Below are 22,140 nucleotides of genomic sequence, written 5' to 3' on the forward strand. Positions count from 1 at the left end.
AGAGCCTTGCTGCACCTAACTTGCTGGCAGCTTCTCTGCTTCTCTCACTCTCCCCTCTGCTTCCACGGCAAGGAGGGTTTAAAAAGTTCTCCAGCAGTTGGGGCCAGCTGAACCTAATTAGTTCCCTGGTAACTCCTTTTCCAGCTGAATCTTATTTCCCCATGGCTCTCTCTCCTCAGTGGATACAGAGAGGCCTTTTAACCTCCCAGGGACTAATTGCTACCCCTCCCTTTGTAGCCATTTGTCCTGGGTTTACAACTATATATATGTAATAATAATTGGAAAAAAAAAATGAAGAGAAGAGAAAAGAATGTTTTATGGCCAGAGCATAATGCTACATGTCATACTGTTAACTACCAAAGAAAGTAGGCTTAAGAACATAACAAGGTGTGATTTGTTTAACAGCTTGTGGAGCAAGAATCTTTAGTACTACTTTCTCTTTAACCGCAAACAAACAAAACCGAAACAAACAAACTAACCCAGAAGGGAAAAAAAAACCACTTTGGTATCTATGAAACTAGTTAGGTGATAGCACTTGAAATACACAACAAAGAAGATTTGGGTTCTAAGAGCACACTGGAGATGTGTAGTTGTCAATAAGTGCATCATGCATTTCTATGGTATTTATTAAAAAACTGAGTACATGTAAGTTAAATTACAGAATTGTTTAAGTAAACGTGTAAAATATAGTGTCTTTTCCTGGTTAGTAAAAGCAATCCCACCAAATGTAGCCTAAAGGCTGTATTTAGTTGCAGTTCACATGTTCTAATGGTTACCAATGAATGAGCATCAACCTCACCTTGGTGATGGTGGTGGGGAAATAAAGTACACATACAAAGCTAGAGTAAAACAAGATTTCTTGCTTGCTGATTACAATTCAACTTCTATCACTTTGATTTTAAATCAGTCCATCCTGGCAATGTGCCGCACAGGGATGTCAGAGCTGTCAATTGTCCTGATTACTTTTAAATATCCATTGTGTCATCAACTTTACCTGCTGTGATAAACAAATCTGCCTTGAAAATGAGTTAGTAACTGTAAGTTATTGGGGATAAAATCAATGAATCTTAGAATACCAGGATTGGAAGGGACCTCAGGAGGTATCTAGTCCAACCCCCTGGTCCAAGCAGGACCAATCCCCAACTAAATCATCCCAGCCAGGGCTTTGTCAAGGCTGACCTTAAAAACCTCTAAGGAAGGAGATTCCATCACCTTCCTAGGTAACCCATTCCACTGCTTCACCACCCTCCTAGTGAAAATGTTTTTCCTAATATCCAACCTAAACCTCCCCCACTGCAACTTGAGACAATTACTCCTTGTTCTATCATCTGGTACCACTGAGAACAGTCTAGATCCATCCTCTTTGGAACCCTCTTTCAGGTAGTTGAAAGCAGCTATCAAATCCCCCCTTATTCTTCTCTTCTGCAGACTAAACAATCCCAGTTCCCTCAGCCTCTCCTCATAAGTCATGTGCTCCAGCCGCCTAATCATTTTTGTTGTCCTCCGCTGGACTCTTTCCAATTTTTCCACATCTTTCTTGTAGTGAGGGGCCCAAAACTGGACACAGTACTCCAGATGAGGCCTCGCCAATGTCGAATAGAGGAGAATGATCACGTCCCTCAATCTGCTGGCAGTGTCCCTACTTATACAGCCCAAAATGCCGTTAGCCTCCTTGGCAACAGGACACACTGTTGACTCATATCCAGCTTCCTGTCCACTGTAACCTCTGTCATACACCTAGTCCCAGATTTGGACCTTAGCATCCAAAATATGGGGGTTAGCATGAAAAGCTCCAAGCTTAGTTACCAGCTTGGACCTGGTAAAGCTGCCACCACCCAAAAAATTAGAGTGTTTTGGGGCACTCTGGTCTCCACAAAAACCTTCCCTGGGGACCCCAAGACCCAAATCCCTTGAGTCTTACAACAAAGGGAAATAAACCTTTTCCCTTCCCCCCTCCAGGTGTTCCTGGAGAGATACATAGAAGCAAACTCCGTGACTCTAAACAGAGGGAGTCCACCCTCTCTATTTCCAGTCCTGGAAACACAAGCACTTCCCTCTTCACCCAGAGGGAATGCAAAGTCAGGCTAGTAAATCTAACACACACAGATTTCCCCCTGACTTCTTCCTCCCACCAATTCTCTGGTGAGCACAGACTCAATTCCCTGGAGTCCCCCAATAAAGAAAAACTCTAACAGGTCTTAAAAAGAAAGCTTTATATAAAAAGAAAGAAAAAGTACATAAAAATGGTCTCTCTGTATTAAGGTGACAAATACAGGGTCAATTGCTTAAAAGAATATTGAATAAACAGCCTTATTCAAAAAGAATGCAATTCAAAGTACTCCAGCAACTATAGACATGTAAATACAAAAAAATATATAAATCACTATCTGATCTTTTGTACTTACAAGTGGGAAACAGAAGATTAGAAAGCAGGAAATAGAAATCACTTCTCATAGCTGAGAGAGAGACAGACAGAAGACCAGAACAAAGGACTCACACACAAACTTCCCTCCACCCAGAGTTGAAATAATCCTGTTTCCTGATTGGTCCTCTGGTCAGGTGCTTCAGATACTTATTTCCAGGTGAAAGAGACATTAACCCTTAGCTATCTGTTTATGACAACCTCTAGGTCCTTTTCTGCAGAACTCCCGCCTAGCCATTTGGTCCCTAGTCTGTAACAGTGCGTGGGATTCTTTCGTCTTAAGTGCAGGACTCTGCACTTGTCCTTTTATATACAGGAATTGAAGGGAGGTTAATGCAACTTTTCTGCCTTGACTGAAAATGTACTTTTTTTTATTTCGATAGTTGAACCGACTGTGAGCCTAACAAAGGGACCAAACTCTTTAATAGATGGTGAAAATAAAAAAATAGCAGCCATTTGTACAGCAGCCACTGGAAAACCTGGTGCAGATATTGAGTGGGAAGGTGGTTTTGGAGAAGTGGAATCCATTTCTACTTTATTTCCAAATGAAACCGTGACAGTTGTTGCTCGGTACAAAGTCATACCCACCAAACTTGCCACAGGAAGACGTGTAACTTGTGTTGTGAGGCATCCGGCTTTGGAAAAGGAGCTGAGATATCCTTACACATTGGACATACTATGTAAGTATACAACAAGTTAACTGTTGCTTTTACAGAGCTACGGAGAGGTGAAGTGAGTTGATCAAGGATTTGCAGCAGGCCACTGGCTGAGCTGGGAGTAGAACCCAGGTCTCCTGAGACACAGTCAGTTCCCTACTTCCCAAAACACATTGCCACTTACATTTTCATTAACTTGGTTTAATTACCCATTTATATTCCTCCTATGTTTCTTCATGGGCCCTTATTTTTTTTAACAGATGTGACTAATACTCAGATGTTGAAGCTGAAAATTCAATTCCTCCTCTTAAGCTTTACAGGGACTTATTATAAGCAAAATTCAACAAGAATTGAGGTATTTAAAAATACTTGGAATGGTGGTTGCCATTTCTGTCACATTTGGAATAATACAAGTCATGATATCCTCAAAGAACTTCAGTGATGAAAAATATTACGGGGTTACTGTGCTTAACCAGATCACTCACTACACTACTGAGAGTGTTAGAGAAAGCGTGGATAATTTGAGAATCCCTCCACTTGGAAGTTTGTTTTCTTTTTTAATAGAGATTTTTTTTTGGTTTGTTAAACTTGATGTCCCTAAAAGAAACAAGTGACAGAAGATGATAAATTACCAAGCCCCCCTCCTTATTTGACCCTACGGTCTACCTTGTAATAATAATATTTATAATTTCGTAACTGCACCATCCATCTCAGCTGTGGAAATTTGCAGAGCTTTCATCTGTTAGCAATGTTGGGGAGGAGGGATAGCTCAGTGGTTTGAGCATTGGCCTGTTAAATCCAGGATTGTGATTTCAATCTTTGAGGGGGGCCACTTAGGGATCTGGGGCAAAAATCAGTACTTGGTCCTGCTAATGAAGGCAGGGGGCTGGACTCAATGACCTTTCAAGGTCCTTCCAGTTCTAGGATATAAGTATATCTCCAATTATAAATTTGTGTCTTTATTGCAGCAAATAAATTTCTGTGTATGACCAGATTGTTTTGGATTCTACATCTTTGCATCCTACGTCATGCATCCGATGAAGTGGGTATTCACCCACAAAAGCTCGTGCTCCAAAATGTCTGTTAGTCTATAAGGTGCCACAGGACCCTTTGCTGCTTTTTTACAGATCCAGACTAACACGGCTGCCCCTCTGATACTGGACATCTTTACTATTGTTAGCATATCACAAGTAAAAAGCGTTGCACATGTACTACTTCAATTTCAGTTCATTAACAAATACAACAAGAAAAGAACTCTTTCTAGCCCTTTGCTTGTGAACTTCTGGCTGCTTGAAAAACTCTGTCTTGATGGTCACAGACAAAAGCCCAAACAAATGTAGGGCTTGTTTACAATGCCTTGCCGTTTGGATTGTGAGGGTGTGAATATCATTGCACAGCAAGTGCTGAGCTGCAGCTGCCCCATGTGGATACTGTGGGTGTGAACTAGGAGGTTCTTAAAACAGGACTACATTAGTGTGAATTTAGGAATCTCTTCATTCACACCCACGGCATCCATGCAGGGGAGTAGAAGTACAGCACTTGGCATGCAGTTCTTTTCACACTCCGATAGTGCAAACTGCAGTTTGAGACATGGCCTTAGCATATCTCCCTAGATTGACCACTAATAATGCAGTGCTCTGATGGCCTGCTGACTTTGACAAGAGTTGACCCCAAAATAAATTTCAGTCAGTTTCTCCCCTTTGAAGAGTAACTTGTAACTTGCCATAAAGAAGCTGAATTTCTTATAACCTTACATTGTATGCTATGTTGGTCATTTCAATGTGCTGTTGCAAACTTCAGTCCACGTAACCGAAAATGGATGCCTGAAGTTGGGCTATCAAATATATGACCAGAATTTTCAAAAGTCCAGAAAAATTTGGATTCCTAAGGATTCAAAATGTTAGCTTTAGGCATCGATTTTCAAACACAAACTATAACACACTAATGGGTGTGCAGGAGAGGTGGGAAAGGAAGTGTAGGATGTAGATCTCAGAATAGAAAATATTGATGGGTTAGAGTAACTTAATTACTACTTCAGAAAAGCAACTGAGTAGTAAAAATATTTTAAAAATACTTTCACTCTTTACTGAACATCAGACCCCTTGCTGTAATCTGCTCTATCAAAGAATTAAATATTTACCACCAATTACTAGTTGGTGGCATAAACACATGACCAAAAGAGAATTTTCAGTAAATTTAAACAACTGGTTTTTTTTATGGTTACCACTGGCAATTGATCTGGTGCATTCGGGATGGGAATGATGTTGAGACTCTAGTATAATTCTTGATTTTTTGCCTTCAGTCATCTTGGGGAAATACCATAATAAATAAACGTACGGTCTGAGAGTGCCATTGATAGTAAAATTTTTAACATGGAATCAGGAAACATTTGAAATGGTATTAAAAGACTAAAATTATGACTTATTCCAAGTAATACACAACCTCCTTTAACATAGCCTTACAGTATCCTATCAAGTAAACACACTATTAACAACTTGTAAGAATTGTAAAGAACATTTTTGAAAGGCAAGTATGTTCTATTCAATCAATGAACTTTTGACAATTTTAGAACAGTCTGTATTGGAGGATTGGCTGGTTTTAATGTCTGTGATTGAATTTCAAAAGAACTTTAGACTATGTTACACATCTTTTCCCCAGTATTAGTTAGAAACAAAGAAACGTTAACACCTTCCAAAACAAATTGCAAAAAGATACAGGACTTCATACTCATGAGAACTTGCCTAGTGGTCTTTAAAATTGTGTTGAGCATGAATAGAGAAGCAGTTCTGCTTAGTGCTTTGTTTCAATGTATACTAAGAGTCTGCAACTGAGTTCTGAATCTTTGCACTTGAACTGAGTAGAGTATTGTACCGGAGTTGTCATAAATAAAATATAAGAATAAGAAGCAAGTTGTGAGAACTGTTAATACTCCATCCAGGCCCTGTGCCCTGATACGCGAATAAGGAAGGACGTTATCATAAGGTGGTTTTTTTATGTGTAAATATAAACTGCAGATTAACTGAATATTAAGGCAGTCCTGTTGAGGAAGACTACCAGTTTTTAAACTGCTACTCCCTACATGTCATTTGCATTAGTGCACAGTCTGGAGAGAAAAAAGCTGCATCCTTACATTATTGATGACAATAGCTGAAGAGAGACCGGCCTAATAGGAAATTGCCAGTCTCTATAATGTAACCTTTCTGGCCTAGCCCAGTAGCAACAACCAATATCCATAATATGCCTCCAACGTAAATTAATAGTAACGCTAAACTATATAAGCGTTGGGAAGATGTAGCTTCAGGGGGAAGAGAGAGAGATTTCAAGCCTTGCTCTCCTTTTCAACCTTCGTGCCACCTGCATTTGGAGGAAGTAGTTGAGCCTGCTGTCCTGGACTGAGCGCAACTATCCTGCTCTGAATTCTGACCTCATATTACTTAAGTGGGCTATACCTTTACTTTTTACTGTAGCAGACCCTTTCAGTTGGCGTGTCAATTATATTTCAGTGTTTACATTGTGTTGTAGAATACTGTGAATTTGCCTCAAGTATCCCAGTTGAAGCCTTCCAATAAGTGTGTGTTTAAAACAGACATTTTCTACAGCTTGGTTAGTGTGAGATTCTATGGGCAAGACTGAGTGGTTGAAAGAAGTTGGGAAGATGGGGTTCAGATATGGAGCCACGATCACTATTAGTTGCTTCTTGAGTCCTTTGAAAAGAAATAAAACAAAATTAAATGCAGAATACATTAAGTTCCTTGTTGGTTGGACTAGTAGTATTAACATAGTGTGACAAAGCTCCTCCTCTACCTCGGTGGGTCCTGCACTTATTGGCTGATTTGCTCACCTCAGAGATCTTCCCTTCTGGTGGAACCCATAGTCTGGGTCAACTCCTCCTGTGTCTGATCAGGAGTTGGAAGGTTTGGGGGGAACCCGGGCCCGCCCTCTACTCTGGGTTCCAGCCCAGGGCCCTGTGGATTGCAGCTGTCTATAGTGCCTCCTGTAACAGCTGTATGACAGCTACAACTCCCTGGGCTACTTCCCCATGGCCTCCTCCAAACAACTTCTTTATCCTCACCACAGGACCTTCCTCCTGGTGTCTGGTAACACTCGTACTCCTCAGTCTTCCAGCAGCACACCCTCTCACTCTCAGCTCCTTGTACCTCTTGCTCCCAGTTCCACACACGCACACCACGAACTGAAGTGAGCTCCTTTTTAAACTCAGGTGCTCTGATTAGCCTGCCTTAATTGATTCTAGCAGCTTATTGACTGGCTGCAGGTGTTCTAATCAGCTTGTTTGCCTCAATTGTTTCCAGAAAGCTCCTGATTGTTCTGGGACCTTCCCTGTTACCTTACCCAGGGAAAAGGGAACTACTTAACCTGGGCTTAATATATCTGCCTTTTATCACTGTCCTGTAGCCCTCTGGCCTGACCCTGTCACAGCAGGCACAGTGCAGATACCTACTACAGTATAAATCATTAGCTAGAAGTTACCCATGTCGTATGTGCAATTCGTCATTTACCACCGTGTAATATGATTTTTTTTAAAATTCACAGAATTTGGTATATTTGAACTATTGAAGTTAGCACTGCATTATGCTAAAAATTGACATTGTTGACGTAAAGACAAACTAAAAACGTATGGGGCCCACTGATTTGCTTTATGTTAAGCCTCTGATGCCAACTACCCATGTATACTTGTAATTTCCTAGGCTTTCCAGGTAGGACTACCATTACTCATTGGAGATTAAACATTGCCATACTGTTAGTTATATAAAACATGTAGACATATCATTCTAAGCAATGCACGTCTCCTTTTTAGTAATGTACTTTGAATATTGGAATGTGAAATGACTCATATTTTATAGATGCCCCTGAAGTTTCAATAACTGGGTATGATGGAAACTGGTTCTTTGGAAGAGAGCGTGTTTGGCTCCGGTGTAATGCTAACGCAAATCCACCACCCACAGACTTTACATGGACCAGGTGAGTGTTCATGGAAACGAAAGATGAATTTTTCCATTTAAATAAACAATCAGTATTTTAATAAAGGAGAGTTTTGAAGGGTGTTACTGGCTTACGACATAGTGGAAACAAGGCCCTTTGACTGCTACTAACTTGTCTGGTTTCAGTACATGACTAATGCACATTCTGGGTAGTTAGAAATGAATGCTGTTGAAATATGTCCCATACTGATGCATCAGACGTATGGATTGAGATGTGGATGTTGTAAAGAAAAATATTGGTCTTATATAGTAGATGGCTTCTAAGGAGCAGTAGCAATTGGGGTGGGAAAGTACAAATGAAGAATGATTATTACTCTGAAGTCTGAGCAGTTACCAATGCTTTAGGAATAATCCACTTATTTTTATAAATGGAATAACTTCTTTGACAGGTGATTGTGATATTGAGTTTCTTGGGCTTAGTGTAAAACATTGCAAAGACCTGTTGTTCAGCCTTCCTCCTCCGTGTGAGCTGGGGACATGTGTAAAGTAAAGACCCAAAAAACCTGGATATTATTTGAAGAAAATTATGTAGAATTGATATTACATTGAAAATGGGGATGGAAAACACTTGAAGTCTCATTTCAATCATCAAATTTACCATGCCCTAATGAAGAGTAAGCCACTGTATCTGCTTCCAAATAAGCTGCATGAGATGGCTTGCCTCGTGATTCAAAACTTAAGTCAACCCGTGTTGATATCTGGTATCTCTGTATGGCTTCCTGTTGTGTAATAAAAGCAGTATTTCATGACTCCAATATGAATTGGATGCCTTTACTGAGAGTCCTGCTGCCTGCCATCTGTAGTCTTGCGTGTTAAGTACGTTCCCTTGGAGGGAACCACCTCCGAAGAAAATATATGGCCAAAAACTTCTCTTTTACTTCAACTTCACTTGGTCCGTCTGTCTGAAAGAAAGAAAATAACTTGTGTGAGTGTTTAAGTGTATGTAATGCACAGTTGTCATAACATTTCTTCCCAGATCTGTACCTTAGCGTCCAAAATATGGGTGTTAGCATGAAAACCTCCAAGCTTAGTTACCAGCTTGGACCTGGTAATTGCTGCCGCCAGCTAGGAATTATACAGTGCCTAGCTCACTGTGGTCCCCCAAAACCTTCCCTAGGGGATCCCCAGACTCAGATGCCTTGAGTCTTACAACAAAGGGAAATAACCCCCTCCCCTTGTTTCCTTGTTACTTCCTCCCAGGCTCCCCTCCCTGGACGACCCTAGGAGATTCCCTGTTTCCAGTCCTGGAAACACAAGTACCGAGAGATCTAATCTCTCTTCCCCCTCACCCAGAGGGTATGCAAAGTCAGGCTTAGTAAATCTAACACAAAGAGATTTTCTCCTTGACTTCTTCCACCCACCAATTCCCTGGTGAGCTGCAGACTCAATTCCCTGGAGTCCCCACTAAAGAAAAACTCAAACAGGTCTTAAAAAGAAAGTTTTATATAAAAAGAAAGAAAAAGACATTAAAATAGGCTCTGTATCAAGGTGACAATATACAGGGTCAATTGCTTAAGAGAAAAATGAATAAACAGCCTTATCCAAAAAGAATACAATTTAAAACATTCCAGCAACTACACACATATAAATACAAATAACCAATATAAACCTATTGTCTTACTATCCTTGTACTTACAACTTGGAAACAGAAGATTAGAAAACCTGGAGATAGAAAAATCACTCTCAGAGTCGAGAGGGCACAGACACAAGACAAAGAACAAAGAACTCACACCCAAAACTTCCCTCCACCCAGATTTGAAAAAGTCTTGTTTCCTGATTGCTCCTCTGGTCAGGTGTTTCAGGTTACTGGTGTTACCCCTTTACAAGTAAAAGAACATTAACCCTTAGCTATCTGTTTATGACAACAGTAATAGTGCTATGAAAATCACTGATAGTAATAGTGCTATAAGAAGCATTAAAGATCAGCTGTGGTATCACCTTGTAGCCTCAAGTTGCTTCCTGGATCAGTTAGAAGAAAAAAGACTAATAGTTTTAGCGTTGTCTACACTGGAACTTCATTGGCAAAACTTTTGTCTTTTATCAGTGTTGCGTGTGCGCACACACACACACACCAAACAGCAGAAATTTTACCAATGAAAAGCGCCAGTGTGAACAGTGCTTTGTCGGCAGGAGTCGCTCATTGCACGACTTTTAGCAGCACAGCTGTAGCGGCACAGGAATGTTGCTAAAAGCTGCCTGTTGTAGACAAAGCTTTTAAAAATTGTATTTGAAATGTGTAGTTAATAATAATAAACATATAACCAAAGTTTCTTGAATGAAACCTAGTAAACACAAAACAAAATATGCTATCCAAGTATAATGAAGTCATCTCAACTGGATCACATTTAAACCAATTGGATTAAAAAAAACCCTCCTATCCTCTCCAACATGTTATGGTGCAGGTTAAAAGTAATAAGGACAAATAACTAATCTGGTTTTACAAGATATGTTAACCTTCTCACTAAAGTGGCTTTCAAAACACTTAAACCAATTCCCAGATTCAATTTCATTCCTCATGTGGTACAGACAAGTCTAACATGATTTGTAAAAGCAGAGAACTTAATTTCAAGAAATTGTAGATTAACTTGTATACAAATTTCTTGTAATAAACTCTTTGGCAGAAACTTAATCATAAGAATGCCGAGTTTAAAAAGTTGAGGTTGCAATTTATTGGCAGGATACTGGGCTGCAGTGCAGAGGGTCAGACCACTATTATGCAAGGCTGGAGAGCCCTGTCATGCGTGAGGTATTGTACTTGCTTCTGAAAAATGTAATTTCATTTGGGGAAGGCAAAATTAGAATCTCTCTTTGTCCCAGAAAAAAATTCAGTTGAAGTTGATTTCAAATCCAGTTTAAATTCTTATTAATGTGTTTGAATTGAACTGGTGCAGAATAGCTGTATTTTTGCGTTTTGTCCACTGAATTTTAAGGTAAAGGGGCTAAATTATATTCTCAGTACTAGTAATAACACATGCTGAGTGATCTTAATAACCTGGAAGTAGATAGACAAATCTGTACACAACAAGGTTAATGAATCCTTGTTTGGCTGGGGAGATGACAAACTAGTGTGTATTGCGACTGTGTGTTGTGTTCATGCAATGAAATGACAACAAAAGTCCATGCATGTACAATGAAAAATAACTTAAGTATAGATTTGTGCATGTTTAGCCACTTGACTCCTATGGTAGGAAGACTTTGCGATTGGCAAGGAGGATAGCTATTAAGCTGCAGAAATAAAACATTTCTATAGTTGTCTAGCAATCACTGGCCTATAGTCAGCAAGAACTCATGTGGGAGAAAGTCTGAGGATGTTCATTCACTGTACATGTTGAATTTTTAGGGTACTGTTCATGAAAAGTAGTTGTAGCATGTGATGTTGCATGGCAGAGTGTGTTGACATTTCACTCATGGAAATAACACACACACACACACACACACACACACACACACACACACACACACATATATTCTTCTTTGAGTAATGTCCCTGTGGGTGCTCTACATCAGGATACGCTACCTGCTCGTGCACTCTTGATCAGCGATGTTTGTCAGTGGTGTCCGCACCTATGCCCTCTTCACCTTCATACCCCAATAAACTGCCAGTGTCTTCAACAGAGCAGTCCGTGCCCAGCAGTTGAACTATGCAGCTGGCTGCCCTTTGCTTTCTTCTGCCTTTCTCATTTTAGTTTCTCCTTAGTGTTTTTTTTCCTGTTAGCACAAGTTCACGCTTTGAGAGGGGTCATTCCTTCTTTCCTCTGGTCCCTGTTCTCTCCCTCACCTCCGCCCTCACCTCCCGGCCTCATCCACAACCCCAAGTGTGGGTTAGGCTGTAGACCCTGGACTTCAAACCTTTCCATGTGTGCCACAAGTCCTTCCCTTGGAGTGATGGAGATTCAACCTGCCTCTCTGCTGCTTGAGAGAAATCCACATTCCCTCTAAATGTAAAGTCTACTTAAGATTTAAAAACAGATCTAAAAAATTGAGGTAGGAAAAACATACGTTCCTATTTCTGTAGTGCTTTTTGAGACCTAGGCGGTGAGTTATCCCCAAATATATTGGTTCCATTGACCAGCTCTCCTTCGGCAGTAACCAAAGGCGCTAGATTTCCCAAGGAAAGACCCCATTCTCCAGAATCAGAAAAAAAAGAGAAAGTCACTTCCTTGATCTGGGTCTGAAGAGACCTCATGTCCAAACATATATTGCTGAGGCTCCCTTTCCTGCAGTACTGTGACCACAGTAGCATACCTAGAAGTCATCTAGAGAGCTTCTGACACTGACATCTGACTCAGCCTTCATTTTGAGAGTCAAAGACAAAGTCAAGTATCAGAGGGTAGCCGTGTTAGTCTGGATCTGTAAAAGCAGCAAAGAATCCTGTGGCACCTTATAGACTAACAGACGTTTTGGAGCATGAGCTTTCGTGGGTGAATATTGCTACAGAAGTAGTGAACTCCATCCACTGTTGCACTTCTGTATAGATGAGTCTACAAAAAGTATTATATCCCTCCAAGAGGCTCAGCATTTATTCTCTCAGCTCTCTGGTGGTCAGGACCTTTTAATGAATGGAACAGACTACATTAATCCTGTTCAACACCATTGGACAAGGATCTAAAATGATTGGATCTGCTGGGTCATAAGAATAGCTTGTTGGTCTCCTGGTAGTTCAGAGTGGCTTGTTATCAAATCCTGATGGCTAAATGTGACTTCAGTTTATTAAAAATGTTCATCTTACTGAATATATGCCTCAGAAGCAGAGAGAACAATTTCAGGCCCTCACTGCAGAGGATCAAACAGCTGCCAAGGCATCTCTCCAGGGTTTGTACAATTGTCAGTTGCATATAACGGTCTATGGTTATGGCAGTAGTCCTGTGCCAACCTTCCTAGCTGTGGTTTTCAGGCCTCCCCTGGGAGATACAAAATACTATAGAGGACCTTCATTTTGAGGGCCCTCACGTTGTTGAGTGACAACCTGGATGGGTCCCTCCATTCTCTGAAGAACTACTGGGTGACACTAAGTTCTCTAGGCAGCTGTATACCTGCAACTAAAGAAAATACATCAGGTTACAGAGAACTCAATATTTTTGCCCAGTCCACTACCAACCTATGAGAATGGCTGAACATCCCCTGCTCTTGCGCACACAGAAGAAAACCAAATTCCCTAAGGGGTTTCCCCTTCCGCAACCTCCCAGCCAGTGATAATCTTCAATGTCTGTTTTGATCCATTGGTTGATAGTGGTAAACTGCTTCTTGCTGTGGATCTTACATTGCACTTGTTCCCCTCCCACCCTTATGGGGATTCTGTCTCCTATTACCAATCTTCCTGGGAGCTCATCACTTTGGACAGATGGATCCTAGAAGCAGTTTTCACGGGCTTCTCCATCCAGTCCACCCCATTCCTGTTTAGGGACACTTCTCACAAAGAGTTCTTAAGGCAGGAGGTAAAATTCCTCCTGGCTCTGGGGGAGATTGAACATGTCCCATCAGACTTAATTGTGAGAAGATTCTGTTTCATCAGGATAGAATTCTCTTCTTGATATTTTCTTGTTCAGAAGGCACCCCATGAGGGGTCGGGGGAGCAGACCAATTTTGGACCTCAGGACTTAAAACACCTCCATCAGCTCCTGATCATTCAGAATATGACCCTAGGAACAATAATTCCCTCTGTCTGGGAGGCTTTATTCCTTGAACCTTCAGGATTCCTGTTTCCATGTCACCATTCATCCCTCACACAAGCAATTCCTGTGCGTTGTGGTAGGCAAGGACCATCTTCCCATAAAAAGTTTCTGCATCGCCAAATGTATCAAGAACCTATTCAACCTCTTCTCTCCTATCCAGGAACTAACATCAGCATGGGACCTCACTCTAGTTATCAATGTTCCATTTGAACCTGTGGGGAGTTGTTCCCTCCTTCATTTGGCCCTTAAGACCTTATTCCTCGTAACCATTACTTTGGCCAGGAACGTAAGAGCTTGAAACCTTGATGGTGGACCCACCGAATACAGTGTTCTACCAAAATAAGGTAACTCAGTCCCTAAGTCTTTTCTGAATTGCAAGTTAAGCAGGATTTTAATCTACCAATATTTACCCTGAGCCTCACTCTTACAGAGAAGTGAACCACCATACACTTGATGTTTAAAGAGCTCTTGGCTTTTACCATGACAGGAGTAGGCCCTTTTGTGTTGCCCCTTGACTTTTCATCTCTCTTGCAGAAGGAATGAAAGGGGACATCTGATCTGCACCCAGGGGCTGTCCAAATGAGTTGAAGGTTGCACCCTCACATTCTATGAAGTTTCATTGTTAATCTGCCGTCCTCCACTGAGAGTTACTGCTCATTCCACCAACACTCACTCTAACCCCTTTCAAATATAGACCAATTTCAGACATTTGCAGGGCAGCCACCTGGTCTTTGTCACCCATGTTTTACCTGCATTACGCTCTTTCCTGCCTGCCTCTAGGACTGACATGGCATTTGATGTTGTCCTGTGATCCATACTGAATCCACTTCCCCGACACCCTGTTCCACGATGGGAGTTTGCTGACATGGAGCATCCATGGGGATACTACTCAGATAATCTCTCTGCTTTCTTTACCTTGTATAGTAACTGGAGTTCTTCCAGACATATGTCCCCAAGGGTATGCCACTACCCAACATCCTTCCCCTCTGCCTCAGAGCCTGTCTTGAAACATTGATGGCTGAGAAGAAACTGCACTGTCATTAGGTGTGCCCTCTCGATTTATTCTTAAATCAAGGCACAGGGGTTTTCAGGGTTCAGATGTGGATCCATAGACACTGCTGACCGAAAACTCCTATCAAGAGAGCAAGTTCCATGTGTATATCGTGATGTGGAGCACACATTGCAGGGAGGGGACATCCTTCGAAGAACTCCAGTTACTGTAAAAGGTAAATAACCTCTCTGCTCATTTTTTGGTTAGTTGTTAGCCCTGTGTGCCCTAAAATCATCTAATTGCTTAATTAACAGTGAAGGATCATTTAAAGGTCCCCCTAAACAAAAGTGTCTCAGCACATTAACAAGAAACAGCTGGCAGAGCCAATATATATGTGAAATCATACAGGCTGTTCAAGATACAAATGAATTTGTGTTAAGCGCTACATTGAATGCTGCAAATATACTCAGAAAGCTCTTCCTCCTCCACACCTTTGAATTGTCGGCCCTTCATAGTAGTCCGTCTCTCTTCCTCTAGAGATAGGGGTGCGGAAGATAGGCATTTCCACATGCATCAGCCTTGCATGTACTAACAAGACAGGGAGCTGTAGGTGGTCCTTCGGGTTTTGTAACTTTATTCCTACAATCATCTGTTTTTCTGAAAATATTGCTCCCTCGTCTAAACTTTCAGAGAAATCCTGAGACATAAATTCAGGTCTTATTAAGCCCAAATGTATTACCCTGACTTTGTGTCTCAGACTTCCAGTAATGGTGATTTGAGGGACTGAATTAGTTAAATTGTCCTGTTGGCAGTAAAACTATATTGTTACTAGTAAAAAGTATTTTCTTAAAAATTTGACACAGACTGAGCAGTGAGGCTGCACCCAATTGTGACATAATGAGCCCCAGAAACACCCCAGGGCCCTACCCTATGTGCCAGGTGCAATAGGGCAGGCAGGATCCAAGGAGGGAGGGGCTTAGTATGGGGGAATCCAGGTGTGGGTTGGGAGGGTTCTGTGTGGGGCAGTCTGGGTGCGGGAGGCTTAGTGAGGGATCTGGGTAGAGGGGAAGATCTGGATGCACAGGGACTTGTTGGATGGTTCTGGGTGCAATGTTGATGGAACTCTGCCGGAGGATCCAGGTAAAGATGGTTGGGGCTCAGTATGAGATGTGGGCTCATTGTGAGGATCCAGTGGGGTCAGGATCCAGGTGCAACTGGTTGGGGCTTGATAGGGTGCGTTGTTGGGGTGAACCAGGTGCAGGGGGAGTGGGGCTAGTCAGGAGGATTCTGGGTCTAAGGGGGTCTGGATGCTCGGGGAGCAGCTCCCTGTACCTTGATTCCTCCCTCTGCAGCTGAGGAGCGATGGCTATAGGAAATATGTGGGATGAGAGTGGGAGGGAGAGGAGTGAGTTGGCAGAGCTCCCGACAACTGGGGGAGAAATCTGGGGATGGGTCTAACATGATCCCAGATGCCATGCAGGGGAAGAGGAAGTCCCATCGTCCGAAGCCCAGCCGGGACTAGCAGCTCAGCCCAGCTCAAGATAGGAGCCACCAGCCAGGTCAGATAATACATTTTGCTTTTAAATTTTGTCATGTAAATTTTGAGAATGCTTAAACTTCCAAATATTTTCTAATTCAGGTTGGATGGGCAATGGCCTGAAGGTTTAATGTCTTCAAATAATACTTTGCATTTCAACCATCCATTGACTTACAATTATGCTGGGACTTATGTCTGTAAAGTGACCAATTCGCTTGGACAAACAAGTGATCAAAAGACGATCTACATTTTAGGTGAGTTGTTGTTTCTCCTTTCACTTCCTAAGCATGCTTTGTTTAAAATACTGTTTCAGAAATTGGATTAGATGTCTAGTTGAATGTGTTTTTTAGCCATGTTCTATAACAGATTACCTAAAACTCAGTCTTTGATTAAAGATAATATAAAACTGGGAAGGACAAATGGAAATCTAATAGGTTGGATATTAGGAAAAAAATTTTGCACTAGGAGGGTGGTGAAGCACTGGAATGGGTTACCTAGGGAGGTGGTGGAATCTCCATCCTTAGAGGCTTTTAAAGTCAGGCTTGACAAAGCCCTGGCTGGGATGATTTAGTTGGGGATTGGTCCTGCTTTGAGCAGGGGTTTGGACTAGATGACCTCCTGAGGTCCCTTCCAACCCTGAGGGTCTATGAGTCTATTTAATAAACCATTACTCTGCTAGTACTGCCACTGTTTCTAGGGGCTAATACCATTGTTCAATCATGCATGCCGTCTGCCAATTGTAGTACTTACCAGGACCACAGTAGTGTCTGAGATGATACATTAGCTCTAAGAGAAAGTGTCTCCCTCCCTCTACGGTGAAGACAGCATTATTGACAACATCCATGCTACCTAATTTGTGATCAGTTGACAAATGGAAGAGATTTTAGCTGGGAAGGAATTAAATAAAATGACAGAGTTGGAGGCGAGGGAAAGAAAAGTTATCCAACCCAAGCTTAAAATACTTTTCTGAGGACGTCTGGTTTTATTCCTTTATCCTCAGCTGAGCTGGTCAGAATAACAGTGACGCCTCTCACTGCTCATGCACTCCTATGGAGCAGTCGTAAAGCTAATTACAAGCAGCAAAAATGGTTAGCTCACCTTGCTTCAACCAAGGCCAGTGTAACCCATTTGGCGACCTAGGCAGTCACCTAGGGCGCTATCATTTGGCGGGCGGCGGCTGGATGTTTGGCCACCATGGTTGTTGGTGGTATTTTGGGGGCAGGACCTTCCACCACCTAGAGTGCCAAAAAGGCTGGCAGCGCTCCTGGCTACACCTGCCCCTTCCCGTCTGTGTGGTACTCTCTTGTGGGTGGGGTATTGCTGTTGGCAGACTTTTCATTAGTATTTAAATCAGGAAAGCACTTATACCAGGGTTTCCCATGGTAAAGAATCTCAGGAGCAGACAGAAGTGCCCTGTTACCGTAGTACATGTTCCTTTGAGTATATCAGCATATTGAAAGAGTACCATGGCCTAATGAAGATCATACATAGTAGCATCAGTAGTAGAGCTGAGACCCAACATTATTATATTGCCACGATGATGGGAGTAAATGAAATGGAATTGCTTAATTTTACCAATAGGTGCAAATGTTTCAATGAACGGGTGATAGCAGTATTCAGAACATGAACTATAAATTCATTTTACTCTTTCTCTGTTCTTGAGGGCAAATCTGTATGGTAAGGTCTGAATCCATTCTTATCTCAGTAGCTACTGTGCTGGTGGCACTACAGATTCAGCCTGTAGACCACTGAGAGTGAGTAGTGAAGTAACAGCCTCTTTGGCTAACAGAGCAGAAAAAATATCGTTCTTGGAGGCTCTGAATGGAGAATGAAATTGAGCAAGATAGCACCACACAATCAACATTTAAAACATTGAAGTCACACCCTCTGTATGCCAAGTACATACTTGAGCAGGCTTCACTACTTCATAGCAGAGTGCCACGGGCTGTATACCTCAGACCACATTGACTATAAACGAATGGGAGGGGAAGGTGAGTGACCTTGAACTCGGTACAGCTTAATCTGGCTTGGGGAGAATTTAGACAATACTGTCAAAGATAGAATTTCAATATTTGAACCAAATTGGTATAAGCATGCAAAATATTAGTGTTAAACCCTTTCAAAAACACATTTGAAGAAGCTCGTAAGTATGCATGTGCAGTTCTATGACCTGAAAATAAATGTATCAATATCTTCCTGAGGATAAATCCCCTGTAAATTGTTCTGTAACGCTCTGCGTTTTGCCTTCGTTGAACTATTATGTTACTGAAGACAGCCAATGCTTAATTGGAAAGGTTGACTAAGAAGCTTTGGAAAAACTGTACAAAATCTATGTAAGGGTTTGAAAGCTTCCTGGGTATTTAAAATCAAATAAACCATTTAAACAGAGGTGGTTATTTGTTAAAACAGTAGTTTAAAACTATTTTAGTCCTGCAGCATTGATGACAAGAACACCTAACATATGGGAACTATAATCCTTAAACCTGTTCAGTTGCATGTTAACTAAGGCAGAAGAAATCAGCTGGAAGTAGACATAAATTTTAAAAAGAAATGTAATTTGCTATTACAGATTACAATACATAGAATCTGAACAATTAAATATATTTGATCTTGAAAACAGTTTTTAATGAACAGCTTGCCTCTATTATTTAGACCAGGGGTGGGCAAACTTTCAGAAGCGGTGTGCGGAATCTTCATTTGTTCACTCTAATTTAAGCTTTCATGTTTTCAGAAGGTCTCTTTCTGTAAGTCTGTAATAAATAACTGAAACTATTGTTGTATGTAAAGTAAATAAGGTTTTTAAAATGTTTAAGAAGCTTCATTTAAAATTAAATTAAATTGCAGAGCCCCCTGGACTGGTGGCAAGGACCTGGGCAGTGTGAGCGCCACTGAAAATCAGCTCACGTGCCGCCTTCGGCACTCGTTCCATAGGTTGCCTACCCCTGATTTAGACACATTGAGCATATTGTGGCTGCAGTCTTTGTAAAATGAAATAACTACCAAATTCTAAAATTACTTTGCTCCCCTTTTTCTATTTCAAAGATAACAAGGATTCTTAGACTTCCAAATGATTTTTTTCCACTAAAAATCAGTATTAACTATTTGTATCTTAAACTATTTCAGTTATCCTAACATGCCTGTCCACAGCTTCCAACTGATTATCAAAAAACTTAAAAAACCTCAACAGTGCATACCAGTCTGGAAGAATGGTCAGAAAAATTAGCCAACCAGTCATTAATCTGTAGGTAAACAGCCATAATGATGGTGAAATTTTCAAGATTGTTGAGCTATGCAGAGTACAAAAGAAATTGCTTGGGTGCTAATGTATGATTGCAAATATACATTCTAAGGGAAATTAAGGTAGACACAATTGTCAATAAACATATTCAACTTTTATAGACTAAGAATTTCATTCAAACATAAACTTAATAAACAAGAAAAGTAAAATCAAAATTGAACATCAAGTTAATCTGTTTCTGTGAAGTTTCCTAAAGTAGTAAGAGAAAAAGGATTGAGAACTGAGCTTAACGTTGGTGAGGAATTTTACCTGATCACATATCTAGCACTAAAATGCTGTAATGCAGGCCTGCACAACTCGTAAAGCGGCAAGGGCCATATTACTCCAAAGAAAACAGCTGAGGGCTGAAACCCACCCAGCACCGCCACCCCCCCACCTCTGCCAGCATCACTCAACCCCCCTGAAACACAACCCCCCAGCACCGCCCGCCCCCCCCCAAACAACTCCCCCCAAGCGCTGCCCACCCCACAGAAACAAACCCTCCTTCCCCAGCACCGCCCTGCTGAAACAGCAGTATTGAACCTCGGGCAATATGTTATGGGGGCCCCTAAGGCAATATAATTAAGCTAAAAGAAAAATGTCTTTTTTTACTAGAAGTAGAATAAGATCTTCCCCCACCTTGTAATAGGTTGCCCTGTTGAATGAATGAGGTGTGACTGAGGAAGGCGTGGAAGGCAGCACCTCCAGACAGCTGCAACCCTTGGAAAGGGGCTGGGAGCCAGACCAGATCAGTAGAACAAGTCAGCCACTGACTCCTTGCTTGCCTCCTCACCCCCTGCCACTGCCTGCCCACCCGCTCACCTCTTCAGCCCCCCTTCCCCGCCGCCGGCTCACCTGCCCCCCCGCCACTGCCCGCCTGCTCACCTCCTCCGACCCCCACTCCCCACTCGCCTCCTCAGCCCCCCTTCCCCGCTGCCAGCTCATCTGCTCCCCCACCATTGCCCGTCCACTCGCTTCCTCAGCCCTTTTCCCTCGCCGCCAGCTCACCTGCTCCCCTGCCAATGCCCGCCCGCTCGCCTCCTCAGACCCCCGCTCCTCGCTCGCCTCCTCAGCCCCCCTTCCCCGCTGCCGGCTCAACTACCCCCCTCGCCACTGCCCATCCACTTGCTTCCTCAGCCCTTCTCCCTGCCGCCAGCTCACCTGCTCCCCCGCCAATGCCCGCCTGCTCACCTCCTCAGACTCCCACTCCCCTGTCGCCTCCTCAGCCCCCCTTCCCCACCGCCGGCACACCTGCCCCCCCACCATTGCCCGTCCACTCGCTTCCTCAGCCCCCCTTCCCCGCTGCCGGCTCAACTACCCCCCTCGCCACTGCTCGTCCACTCGCTTCCTCAGCCCTTTTCCCTGACGCCAGCTCACCTGCTCCCCTGCCAATGCCCGTCCGCTCGCCTCTTCAGACCCCCACTCCCCTCTCGCCTCCTCAGCCCCCCTTCCCCACCGACGGCTCACCTGCCCCCCCACCACTGCCCACCTGCTCACCTCCTCCGACCCCCACTCCCCGCTCGCCTCCTCAGCCCCGCTTCCCAGACGCCGGCTCATCTGCCCCCCTCGCCACTGCCCGTCCACTCGCTTCCTCAGCCCTTCTCCCTCGCTGCCAGCTCACCTGCCCCCACGCCAATGCCCGCCCGCTCGCCTCCTCAGACCCCGCTCGCCTCCTCAGACCCCCTTCCCCACCGCCGGCTCACCTGCCCCCCCCACTGCCTGTCCACTGGCTTCCTCAGGCCTTCTCCCTCGCCACCAGCTCACCTGCTCCCGTGCCAACGCCCGCCCGCTCGCTTCCTCAGCCCTTTTCCGTCGCCACCAGCTCACCTGCTCCCCTGCCAATGCCCGCTCGCTCGCCTCCTCAGACCCCCACTCCCCGCTCGCCTCCTCAGCCCCCCTTTCCCGCTGCGGGCTCACCTCCTCCCCCACCATTGCCCGTCCACTTGCTTCCTCAGCCCTTTTCCCTCGCCGCCAGCTCACCTGCTTCCCTGCCAATGCCCGTCCGCTCGCCTCCTCAGACCCCCACTCCCCGCTTGCCTCCTCAGCCCCCCTTCCCCGCTGCCGGCTCAACTACCCCCTTCGCCACTGCCCGTCCACTCGCTTCCTCAGCCCTTTTCCCTGCCGCCATCTCACCTGCTCCCCCACCAATACCCGCCCGCTCACCTCCTCAGACCCCCACTTCGCTCTCGCCTCCTCCGCCCCCCTTCCCCGCCGCCGGCTCACCTGCCCCCCCGCCACTGCCAGCCTGCTCACCTCCTCTGATCCTCACTCCTCGCTCACCTCCTCAGCCCCCGTTCCCTGCCGCCGGCTCACCTGCCCCCCCGCCACTGCCCGCCTGCTCACCTCCTCCGACCCCCGCTCGCCTCCTCAGCCCCGCTTCCCAGATGCCAGCTCATCTGCCCCCCTTGCCACTGCCCGTCCACTTGCTTCCTCAGCCCTTCTCCCTCGCTGCCGGCTCACCTGCCCCCCCACCATTGCCCGTCCACTCGCTTCCTCAGCCCTTCTCCCTCGCCACCAGCTCACCTGCTCCCCTGCCAGCGCCCACCCGCTCGCTTCCTCAGCCCTTTTCCCTCGCCGCCAGCTCA

General features: G+C 43.9%; 1 protein-coding gene across 1 annotated transcript in view; it reads left to right on the forward strand.

Moving 5' to 3' along the window:
- The first annotated feature begins 607 nt into the window (after positions 1–607).
- LOC115642535 (nectin-3-like) overlaps positions 608–22,140 on the forward strand; it is a 30,209-nt gene continuing 8,676 nt past the window's right edge. The window contains exons 1-4 of the mRNA XM_030546161.1: positions 608–620; positions 2,806–3,102; positions 7,941–8,058; positions 16,381–16,532. Of these exons, the coding sequence (XP_030402021.1) occupies positions 608–620; positions 2,806–3,102; positions 7,941–8,058; positions 16,381–16,532 (580 nt within the window). The remainder of the gene's footprint in view (positions 621–2,805; positions 3,103–7,940; positions 8,059–16,380; positions 16,533–22,140) is intronic.

The sequence above is a fragment of the Gopherus evgoodei genome, unplaced genomic scaffold, assembly GCF_007399415.2.
Source record: "Gopherus evgoodei ecotype Sinaloan lineage unplaced genomic scaffold, rGopEvg1_v1.p scaffold_41_arrow_ctg1, whole genome shotgun sequence".
Lineage (NCBI taxonomy): Eukaryota > Metazoa > Chordata > Testudines > Testudinidae > Gopherus > Gopherus evgoodei.